The 12,514-nt window shown below is 35.2% G+C and overlaps 1 protein-coding gene across 3 annotated transcripts in view; it reads left to right on the top strand.

Annotated features, from left to right (window-relative positions):
• LOC127436058 (DENN domain-containing protein 2A-like) overlaps positions 1–11,961 on the top strand; it is a 55,345-nt gene extending 43,384 nt beyond the window's left edge. For all 3 annotated transcript variants that reach the window (XM_051689979.1, XM_051689975.1, XM_051689978.1), the window contains exons 12-20: positions 217–294; positions 2,252–2,392; positions 2,799–2,947; positions 4,945–5,122; positions 5,882–5,923; positions 7,454–7,559; positions 7,701–7,976; positions 9,784–9,870; positions 10,394–11,961. In XM_051689979.1, coding sequence (XP_051545939.1) covers positions 217–294; positions 2,252–2,392; positions 2,799–2,947; positions 4,945–5,122; positions 5,882–5,923; positions 7,454–7,559; positions 7,701–7,976; positions 9,784–9,870; positions 10,394–10,425 — 1,089 coding nt within the window. In that variant the 3' untranslated portion in view covers positions 10,426–11,961. The remainder of the gene's footprint in view (positions 1–216; positions 295–2,251; positions 2,393–2,798; positions 2,948–4,944; positions 5,123–5,881; positions 5,924–7,453; positions 7,560–7,700; positions 7,977–9,783; positions 9,871–10,393) is intronic.
• Positions 11,962–12,514: the final 553 nt, after the last annotated feature.

Below are 12,514 nucleotides of genomic sequence, written 5' to 3'. Positions count from 1 at the left end.
CGTTGCTTATTATTTGTCATTTTTGTTGAGATTGTTGAAGCAAGTACATTTACTGCATATATTTGGGCTATGATGTGTTAAATGGTTTTCCTGTGCTTGGCATATATGTTATTGTGTGGCCAGCGAAATGAGATTTTGGTGGTCTCTTAGTCAGATTTGACCAATCAAATGCCTTTTAATTAGCATCTTTAAACATGTATGTGTGTGTGTTTACAGCCCAGTGGTAAAGGAAGGCGTCTACCTGAAGTCTACTGTATTGTGAGCAGGTTGGGCTGTTTTGACCTGTTTTCTAAGGTATTTCACACATTACGCCTTCTTTGCACTTTAATGTACAGTATGTTTGGGTGGGTTACATTCATCAGTATGCAAAGAGTAAACATTCCTGATTAAAAGTTTGTGACATTCTGTACTTCATTTAAAATGATTTTGATCAATTTTCTTGTATAATAATTTTTTTCTTTTCTTTGAACAATAATTCTTGTGTAATTATTTTACATATTATTTTTCAATATGAAATGCATATGAAATGTACATACGTATATATGAAATGTACATGTAAATATAAAATAATAATCAATATTATATTAAATGTATGAAATTTATATGAAATGTTAGTAGCCCCTAAGAGGTCAGGGCAGGACATTTTGTTCTGATATAGTTTTGCAATAAGTTTTGCGCTCCATCACAGTAAATTCACCATGGTTTTACTACAGTAACCATATTTTAACCTTGATATTTGTAGTGAAACCATAGTGATAATACAGGAAAATGAAAATTATGGTAATAAAAATCATAATTTTGTGGGTATCATGGTTTTACTAATGCAAATACCATAGTTTAACTATGGATTTTGGCTGAAAACATGTTTTTTCTATAGTAATATTGTAGTAACCATGACTGTTTTAGACTAACAGTTATTTATTTATTGACGGAAACCATGGTTTTACTATAGCATTATTGTAGTAACTATGAAAAGTAACCATGTGTTTTTTGTGTAAACCATGCTTTTAATACAGTATACTGTATCCATATAGTAACCATGGTATGCAAAACTATTCCGTGGGAACGCAAAACTATTGTGAGGGACGCAAAACTTATTGCAAGGGAAGGTAAAACTGTTGTAAGGGATGCAAAACCTATTGAGAAGGAACGCAAAACTTATTGTGAGAGAACTCAAAACTATTGTAAGTGAACGGAAAACTTATTGTGAGGGAACGCAAACCTTTTGTGAGGGAACTCAAAACTATTGTGAGGGAACGGAAAACTTATTGTGAGGGAACGCAAACCTTTTGTGAGGGAACTCAAAACTATTGTGAGGGAACGGAAAACTTATTGTGAAGGAACGCAAAACTACTGTAAGTGAACGGAAAACTTATTGTGTGGGAACGCAAAACCTTTTGTGAGGGAACTCAAAACTATTGTGAGGGAACGGAAAACTTATTGTGAGAGAACTCAAAACTGTTGAGAGGGAATGCAAAATTATTGCATTACCAAGTGTATAGGGTCATTAAAGTCCTGAGATATGTTTTTTTTTTTTTTTTGCCGTTTCCATAAATCATAATTTTATGTATATTTCATATCTCAATAACTTTACTAAAACATATCTGTTTCTTTGTTTATTACAAGAGAAATTAGTACTATATACATACAAATGACTACAAATGATAATAGTGAATTATCAGTATTCCATATGCATGTTCACTGTCATATTATACATGTTATTTCTTACTCAAGGTGGTGCTGATGTTTCAGTGATTGACTTGATTTACATTTGACATTGCTATTTGATGAGGAAGCAATGTGGAAGTAAACTATAGCAAGTTTAACACATGAACAGTATGATTTGACTATTGTCTTTTGGGTGTACTGCTGAAATTATTTAAGTTGTGCATCTTTTTTGAAAAAGTGCCTGAGAAAATATATATATATGTGTAACTCAATATGTGTTTGACAGCCAGTTGCGGCTCATAAAATTTCAGTGTGGAAGAAATGAATCCTGTTCTAGATTTGTTGCATAATCTCTTTGATATATAAAAATATACCACAATATATTCTATTCTATTATTTTCTATTTGTCTTGAAAAGGTTCTGAAAGTTGTACACTATCTGGGTATTTTGTAGATCCATTTGTGATAGATATATGTGCCGGGTCGCTAAAGACCTGAGGATGTAATTACGTTTGGTGGAACACCCATGCATTTAAAGGTTAAAGAGATCATTCATGAAGTATGTTAATTTCCATCTGATTTAGATACTGGATGAGGTGGAGAAGAGACGAGCCATTTCTCCTGCGCTGGTCCAGCCGTTCATGAGAGGAATCATGGAAGCTCCGTTTCCAGCACCGGGCCGAACCATCAGCATAAAGAACTTCCTGCCGGGCTCAGGAACAGAAGTGAGTTTAAAAGAAATAACAATAAACACCCCAAAATTATATAGCAGATACTGTATATGCATTTTAAAGTCAAGATGAAATGGCACTTTATTTTAATAAGTTGACATATTGCCTAGTGAAACAAGCTGTCCAAGCTTTATCTTTGGGGAATTGATTGGACTGTGAAAAAAGGAGGGGTTGAAAAATAAGAGTGCTTGTGGATGTCAGTCAAAAAGGATGGGGTTGACTATGATGAAAGATTACATAGACAAACATTTTTTTCTCTATAATAACATGAAACGATGAATCGTGCTTGTTTTTAGAAAGTAGGGCCAGTTGTGATTGACACCCATTTAAGATCAACTTCACAATTGTGTGGAAATAATATACTGTATGAGTTTGAGTCACTCTGCTTCTCTCTCTGTAGGTGATTGAATTATGTCGCCCTTCAGATTCCCGTTTGGAACACGTGGATTTTGAGTGTTTATTTTCTTCTCTGAGTTTGCGGTTACTTCTGCGAGTGTTTGCTTCTCTTTTGTTGGAGCGGAGGGTGATCTTCACTGCTGACAAACTCAGGTACAATCCCTCACTCTCACCGTGTGTTAGCCATCTGTCGCTTTGGGTTCAAATGAGGCTTTCTGACCATTCCAGAAGACTGAATGCCAATGGTCCACATTTCCATGCAATTCAATAAAAAGAATGAAAAGATATGACACTGCAAGATGGGAGAAAGTGCTGTCTGTGGAACCATTTTTCAAAGCTCAAGACTGATATGGAAAAAATGCCGTCACCTTTGAAACAAAAATCAACCCCAACTTTAATTTTTTTGGTTGGAAAAAGCAGTTAAAGTTGAGAGACTATTCCTCACATGAAGCTCTGGCTCTTTAATGAGAGCTACATCTCTTCTTAGGGATCAACATAACAGTGTTATCCTGCTCCTTTAACAGAAAGTTTGAGCTGGTGTCTAGCAAGATCAGCCATCCAAATAAATCCTGTTTAAAAACTCTGATTACCATAGAAAATATACCTTTTATCGCATGTCGTTTGCCGTCAGGTTTGGACACGGTGTGACTGTGACTGCCTGTAGCCTCCTCTATGTTTCTGTTTGATTTCTGAATACTCTGTTCAAAAAAACAAGGCTGGGCATAGAAATGCATCAACTCTTTGACTACAAACTCTTCAGACATGTTTAGTAAGTTCTGTGTTTGTAGTCGAAGAATTGATGCATTTCTATGCCCAGCCTTTTTTTTTTTTTTTTGAATGGAGTACTAGAAACATAGAGGAGGCTACAGGCAGCCACAGTCACACCGCGAACTGGCACCGGTCCAAAAACTAAAAAAAATTAAAATAAGGCTGGGCATAGAAATGCATCAATTCTTCGATTACAGACTCTTCAGATATGTTTAGTAAGTTCTGTTCTCTGTTTGGTGTGCAGCTGTGTTGTGTTCTGTTGTCACTATCACTGTGGAGGACCTGTTTTTAGATAAACAAATTAGTTTTCGCTTGAACGCCCCAATGTCGCGAGGGGGCTGCGTGAACTGTTGCTCTTGTGCCCTATCATGAACGTGCACAGGAGATCAACGGTCAGTGAACATTTTCTCTAAATAATACATTAGATTTCAGTTTGTTTCTCACCAAATCTTATCGTATACTTTAATAACAATCATGAGTCTCATGAATAATTTATTAGACTTCTGAATTATACTTTTGTGTTCTTTTGAAGCTTGAAGAGGTGGTCACCATAAACTGCCATTGTATGACATCACTGAGCACAACATTTCTTCACAATTTCTCCCTTTGTGTAAAGAAAAAGAAAGAAAGTCATATAGTGTTATAACAACACAGGGGTGAGGAAACAGTGACTGAATTGTCATTTTTGGGTGAACTATCCCTTTAAATTTGTTTCACGAATGAAGCAAGGGTTATAACATTAGTTATATCACAAATTCTCTTAAAAGATGAATTTTCTAAGATGGTGTTTAAAACACAACACTGAGCAGACTAAAATCAATAAATCATGCCTAATCAATTTTATTCAATAAAAATATTTCATATGAACATTAAACAATGCAACACCAATGACATATTTAAATGAACCATGAATAACTGGTGTGAAATTCACTGTATGCACATTTGAGCAGCCTCTTCTTCCTCTACGTTGACCTTGGAAGTTTTTTTCCACAACTCTTTTTTTATTTTTTAAATACAAGATTTTAACATTGAGAACACCAATGACATGAAATCAAGTGACAAATATACTTTTTTTATTATTATTATTATTTAAATTAATAATTACTTATTTTGTTTTGCTTTTTTGAACACTTGTTAGGCCTTACATTAATTCTTGACCTGATAAAACAAAATTACTTAAAAAATAAATGCATCAATAACTGTAAATGTCAAAGAAGTGCTGTACTAGATGAAGGGGACAGGTTGTTTTTTTCTTTTTTTTCTTTAGTAAACACAACTAATACATTCTTCTGTACTGCCATCTCCTGGTGGAAATGTGCAAGCACAGAAATTCTAAACAATAAAAAATATACCACTTTCTCTCTCTCTCTCTCTCTCTGTAGTACACTCTCTAAGTGTTGTCATGCCATGGTGGCATTGCTCTACCCGTTCACCTGGCAACACACATACATCCCAGTTCTTCCACCTTCCATGATGGACATTGTGTGTACTCCAACACCCTTCATTGTTGGGCTGCTGTCCAGCTCTCTGGCCCGTTTAAAAGAGCTCCCGCTAGAGGAGGTGAGACACTAACATACTTCTCTTACTATATCTGATCTATAGGAATGAAGCAAAACACAGCTGAGTGCACAATAAATGTAGTATACTACTTTTAAGACATTTATTTTTTGCAAACTGCTTACTATTTAACTTACTATTTAAAAAAGAAATAGTAGGCAGTATACAGTGTGTAATGCTTTATATTTGGTAAGTAATAAATTACAATTCTATTCCAAATATAGTGTTCCACATACAGTATGTTCCACGTGTAAAACTAGTGTGCATTCTATTTTTTAAACAAACAGTATGTGTAACTTATTTAATTCAGTATGCCCTGGTTGCATAGTGCACATTTTGGCAAACCTTGCATATTGTGCACAGTATACTACATACTGCTTAAGAAGTACGAATAGTATGGTAGTATGCTTTTCGGAACATAGCCAAAGAATATCTCTAAAGCTATTTTCAGTTGTTTGGCCTCTCACCTCGTGAATTTTACACCTCATTATGACTAATCTGAGAAGGAAATTGAGACTATAATTTCTAGGACGTGCTGTGAATATTCTATATTTACATTTTGGATAAACAAAGAACAGGGTTGAGCTGGCAAAGAGAAGTTCAGAGGGCGACCACGTTTTTAATATTTCTCCCTGAGCACTTCCTGTTCAGGTGGGCGGTCTGCGACCTCTGACCTCTTCACAAAAGTTGCGATAAGGGGAAAAAAATTTGATTGCTGCTACAGGAGGAAATGTCATCATTCATTCCTCTGCTCTCCTTCAGGTCCTGGTGATTGACCTTGGCAACAGTCGTTTCCTGCGACAGGTACGGTACTTTATAGCCACTTTAAATGTTGTTGTGTCTTTTTAAGTGTTTCATTTATGAATCAAAGAATAAAACTGAATTTGGCCTTCCTGATATAAGTGGATGATAAATTAAAACCTGATAAATTAATAATTGTAATTTTTCCCAGCTAAATGAGAACATGTATTTTTATTCCTTGCAAAACTGCATGCCTTTTCTAAAAAATAAAATAAATAAATAAATAAATAAAAATGAAAAAAGTATTTGCTCAGTTCAATAAAAAGTAACAATATTCAAGATTTATTAATTTTTTTACAAGCAATTGCGGAAAAATTTAAATGATAAACTAAGAATAGCTGCATATTTCTTTTTACTCTTATTTTTGTGTGTGAGCATAATAAATGTTTAATAGACCTTTTTAATTTATATTTATTTATTTATGAATGTATTTAAATATTATTTTGATTGAAAATCTAAATAAGATTCATTATACAGTACATAGAGATTACAACAAAAAGGAATTTCGATATTTTTTATTTATTTATATATCTATAATATAGTACTCGATTTTGATTGGACAATGGCGCCATCTAGTGGACTGATATTTCCGAGTAACAACCGCACATGCAGGGATTATCAGACCGGTTATCCGAGTATTGCGAGTCATCTTTCCTACTTCTCGTATCACTCAAACCAGTAAAATAATTTCAACTCCAGTACCAATATTTCATGGATATTTATTTATTTGCTAAGTGGTCTTGCAATAAGCTGGATAATGAGCAGTCAGATGATCATTTTCGCAAAATAATCACTAACAGTACTCCGACGCAAACCAGAGGTGGAATTCAGCGACTTCTTTCTTCTCACATTATTACATAATTTAAAAGTAAATTAATATTTTGTCATTTTTTATTTATTTTAGATAGTAGCCATGTAATAAGCAGGATAATGTACAATCAGCCGGTTGTTATCGCAAAATAAATTCCTTTGGAGGGGTCTGTATCACCAATCAGAAATTACGTAATTATGTGAAAAGAAAGAAATCGCTGAATTCCACCTCTGGTTTGCGTTGGAGTTCTGTTAGTGATTATTTTGTGAAAATGATCGTCTGACTGCTCATTATCCAGCTTATTACAAGACCACTTAACTAATAAATAAATATCCATGAAATATTGGTATTGGAATTGAAATTATTTTACTGGCTTGAAAGATGACTCGCGATACTCGGATAACCGGTCTGATAATCCCTGCATGTGCGGTTGTTACTCAGAAATATCAGTCCACTAGATGGCGCCACTGACCAATCAAAATCGAGTACTCCATAGACCTGTGTAATAAATAATATATAATATTGATATATTTTATTATATTCTGTTATATTCCATAATCAAGACTTCATTTGCACTTTGATTTATAGTTGACAACTGTACAACACAACAACTCTTTTTAGACCATTGAAACTCGAAACAGAAACTAAAACATATTTTGGTCTCAAATGTTACTCGTGGGATTAAGTGTGTTAAATGAACAAATTGTATTATGCTGTTTTAGATGGATGATGAGGACTCTATTCTGCCTCATAAACTCCAGGCTGCTCTGGAACATGTTCTAGAGAGGAGAAAAGAACTGGTCCATGATGTCGCAGATAATCCAAGTGGTGAGTTACTGCTGTAGAATCCTAACTTGCTAGTCAACCTCAGTAGCCAACTAGTCAGTCGTTGGATGGCTAGTTGACCATCCTGACCCATCCCTAGCTGGTGGTAATATCTTTTCTTCTCTCCTTGGTTCTTCACGGTAGAACCCGGTTCTCTCAGCACTGTGGTGTCCGAGGCATTCGTGCGATTCTTTGTGGAAATCGTGGGTCATTATGCACTCTTTATGGGCGGCAGCGACCGTGACGAAGAATCCTCAGCCTCGTCTTCCTCCTCTCCAACTCCATCATCATTCCAGCGTGAGGCGTTCCGTAAGGCAGTGACCTCCAAAAGCCTGCGGAGATTCCTGGAGGTCTTCATGGAGACGCAGATGTTTGCCGCGTTTGTGCAGGAGAGAGAGTTCCGGCGGCAGGGCCTGAAAGGTGCGTATATGGCAGTACTTACCATTATTAGGAGCTGTTTTGAAGCAAATGCGTTCTTTCGGATATAAAAGCTTGATGCAGCACCACAAACAGAACATAATACAGGTGTCTCAAGATTGGTGTCTTTTTATTTTCTCCCCTTTTCTCCCCAATTTGGAATGGCCATTTCCCAATGCACTCTAAGTTCTCGTGGTGGCGTAGTGACTCGCCTCAATCTGGGTGGCAGAGGACGAATCTCAGTTGCCTCCACGTCTGAGACCGTCAATCCACGCATCTTATCACGTGGCTTGTTGAGCACGTTACCGCGGAGACATAGCGCATGTGGAGGCTTCATGCTATTCTCCACGGCATCCACGCACAACTCACCACGTGCCCCACCGAGAGCGAGAACCACATTATAGCAACCACGAGGAGGTTACCCCATGTGACTCTAGCCTCCCTAGCAACCGGGCCAATTTGGTTGCTTAGGAGACCTGGCTGGAAGCACTCAGCACGCCCTCAAGATTGCTGTCTTAAATTTACACATTTGATTTTTTTTTACTTTTAGGGGCTGTTCACACCGTATGCATTATGGCATCCATCTGCTGTGTTTTTAAATAGTTTTTTATGTAAACGTGCTAGATGGACGTCTTTGACTGTTTAACCGCATCTCACTTTCTTTTCATGTTTTCACACAGGATTGTTGTTTTTTTTAAATGATATAAAAAAATTCTGTACCTTTAGGGGATGTTCACACCAAACATGTTCTTGTGTCTGACTGCACTGTTTTTCAATTGTTTTCTATGTAAACATGCACTAGGTATTTTTTTATCTAGTCCTTTCAGGTTTTGCAATGGATCGCCACATTTATTAGACATTTTTAAATGTTTATTGAAAGATTTCCAAAACTTGCTTACTGTACCTTTAGGGGCCGTTCACACTGAACACAACTGTTGTTTTTCAATTGTTTCTCTATGTAGACATGCACTAGACGGACATCTTTGACAATTGTACTGCATCTTTTCATGTTTTCAATCAGGATTGTTGTGTTTTTTAAATGATATATGTACCTTTAGGGGACGTTCACTCCAAACATGTTCTTGTGTCCGACTGCGCTGTTTTTTTAAAATTGTTATTCGATGTAAACATGCGCTAGATTGTTTTTTTATCTAATCCTTTAAGGTTTTTGCACAGGATCGCCACATATTTTTTAGGAGTATTTAAATGTTTTTTTTTTTTTTTTAAGATTTTCAAAAACTTGCGTACTGTATCTTTAGGGGCCGTTCACACTGAACTAAATTTAAATCAAACAAGATGGACATCTGGGACCGTTTTCTCACTGTCTTTTTAGGTTTTCTCGCAGGATTGCTGTTTCTTTTTCTGATTGACGTTTTTTTTAAAAAGTTTTTATGATTCCCCAAAAAAGGTTTACTGTACCTTTAGGGGCTGTTCACTCCAAACGCGTTATGCATCCATATTCATTGTTTTTCATTTGTATTTCTATGTAAACATGCTAGATGGACGTCTTTGACTGTTGCGCCGCTTCTCGTTGTCTTTTTGGATTTTCGCGCAGGATCACCGCATGCTTCGGATTTTTAGATTTATCCATATTAACTCACTAGTCAAATAACGTGTCAAGTAATAAGAACTTTTTTAAACACCTACATTCTGTTTTATTCATTTTGCAGCATCTATTTTTGTTTTTTAACGCAAGAATGTGTTTGGTCTGAATGGCCACTTAATGTGTAAATTTGACTGTTAATATGATTCATGTAAAAGTATTGTTTTTTTTAATCTAAAGTAAAGCGATTACTCTGTTTTAAAACAGGTTTATTTGAAGTGAGAGCTCAGGACTACCTTGATTCTCTGCCAGGCAGCGAGAACAGAGGCGTCAACAAGTTCCTCAAAGGTTTAGGTAACTTGTCACCTCCAGGTCTAATCAAGAACATTAGATATCGGGCTATAAAAATCTCTCATTCTATTTTGTAGTTTGCATTATGTATACTGTGCACAGTATGTAGAATTTAGGGTTAGGAATTGAGTACTTTTTCATTTTTATTTTTTTTTGAGAGAGAGAGAGAGAGAGAGAGAGAGAGAGAGAGAGAATTAAAAATAAAATGTAAATACTGGAACCGAATGATTTTCATGACGTTCATTTCTGTTAACAGTTTTTGAATGTATGTATAGAGTATACTATAGTTCATACAAAAAGTACAGTATATGTAACAGTAGCCAGCTGGTACGTGATTAAAACACTTCTTTATATATCTGCTACACACAGTATACAATATATACAGTATATACTGCTCAGTGTGTTAATATTCCATTCCGAACATACTGCAACTTTAATCTTATGAGTCAGTATTTTTGTTATAAAGTTTAAGTTAAGTGGTCATGTTTGGGTATTTAGCTATTATCCTCTTTCTTCTCTCTTTTAGGAAACAAAATGAAGTTTCTCTCCAAAAAGTGAAAAGCGCCCGCTATCCACGTATCTTGCTCTCACCAGAACGACTGACACAAAACAACCCTACAGGACGGGCTACAAAGGACCAATAGCAATGTCGTAGTGTAAAAACACTGATCAAAACACTACAAAAACAATCTGTCCATTTTAAATACCCTAACCACATCATCCTAATAGGACATTTGGGTGATCAATGGGTGCCCATTTCTGTGTATGTACAATACAATTAAACATGCATTAAAGTGGTTGTTCACCCCCCAAAAAATGGGTGAAACTATCCCTTTAACTCATATAATCTCTTTAAGGGTTCCCAAAGTTTATATGAAACCCCATAAAGAAGGAGTCAGGCGTAGTTGTGGGTCCAACGGTAAATTTTCTGTGAATAGATCTCTCTTTTCTCCCCCACAAAATGTTTTTAAGAGATAGAGTACAACTTCTTCTGAGACAGGAGGCTATAAATTAATTTATATTCTTTCTAGAATTAATAAGACCTTTATGATTTCCTTTGTAAAACTTTAGACTTTTCCATTAAAAGTAAATCAAAGCAAAATAATAATAATAATTATAATAAACATGTTTTTAGTTTGTTATAGACTATTTATCGTATTATGTTACACACTTGAGACCGCTGACCACTTTGGGTTTCCGAGAAACACGCCACTGTGATTGAAGTATGAAGTTTTGTTCTGGGTTAGAAACGGGGAAAATCTGGAACCTTGGAACTGCGGGTTCGGAACTGTTCTAGAATGAAATTAAAATGTTACAATGTTCTTGACCAAAACCAGGACGGAGTTGGAGATTGGAGATGTTCTTTTAAGTACATTTCAGGAACACCACTAAGATTTACTTTTTTTTTTTTTTTTTAAGTGTGCTTAATAAAGAGATTTCAATAAGATTGTATCTGGCTGTTGACTATATAATAAACAACAGAAAATAGTTTTAATCACAGATACACTGTAAGGAAGTTTTTTTTTTTTTCCATTTTCAAATGTTTAATGATTGGTGTAAAATGTATGTTTTAGGTTATAGGAACTAAGGTCCAACTCTACGGTACCAGTGGCATTAAGTGTACGTTTTTTTTATCAAAGACATTTGTCATTATAAGTCTGTGTATCAAATATGATACACAACATTTGAAGGCTCCTGTTTCACTCTCTGTTCAAGCTGATGAGCCAAATTATCTATGGTATGTAAGTTTCACATGTTTATGGCACCATCTAGTGGTTATTTGTGAAAAAAGTGGTTTCAATGTTTATATCGATCTATTTAAAATGGTGGTGGACTTGCGTGAAAAGTGACTCTTATGTTGGGATAAATGACAGCTTATTTTAATAAAGTAAAAGTGACAGTAATGATTATATTGTTACTGATATTTTAAAATGAGTATTTGTTGAATATAAGCAACTTGTGCTTGGTTCAAATTTTAGATATTATTTTATTGAAAAAGCCCCTTTGAAATCCATCTATCAAATATGATACAACAGGCTTTTGAGGAATATCTCTCAATCACTATTAAATTACATTCATGCCATGACAAAAAAATCACAGAGCTTTGAAAATTCTGGCATATACATTTTATAAGATATATTTAAAGAGTGAACTAATATTTCTGTGTATTTTCATATCTGCAGCCGGCTCTGTCATTATAAACATCTCATTATTTTACATCACAAGCTATTATGATGTCATCTCACCATAAGTTCATGAGACCCAGCGAAAAAAGTTTTACAATATCCCTTTTTTAAATGTCAATATAGTGTTTGGTGCATAAAATACATATGATAAAAACTGTTTATTGTTCATATTGTATTTGATGTGCTGAATTGAACTGTGATACATTTTAATCCATATTTATAGACTACGGAGAGGAAGTTGTCATGGCCAAACTCTTAAACATTTGGTATCTCTGAAAAGCCCAGAGAGTCCTCTGATAATACCCCAAGATTAACCACTGTAGAAAAACTTCAATAACAAATGTCCTACACACAAATGAACTGCTGGACCTCAGGAGGATAATAAACTTTAAATATGATACACACACACACACACACACACATATATATATAATGATTTCTTTTTATAGTTTGTCTAATTG

The sequence above is a fragment of the Myxocyprinus asiaticus genome, chromosome 46 (genome assembly GCF_019703515.2).
Source record: "Myxocyprinus asiaticus isolate MX2 ecotype Aquarium Trade chromosome 46, UBuf_Myxa_2, whole genome shotgun sequence".
In the NCBI taxonomy this organism is placed as follows: Eukaryota; Metazoa; Chordata; class Actinopteri; order Cypriniformes; family Catostomidae; genus Myxocyprinus; species Myxocyprinus asiaticus.
The sequence above is the reverse complement of the archived record's forward strand: the minus strand, read 5'-3'. Positions and strand labels throughout refer to the sequence as shown.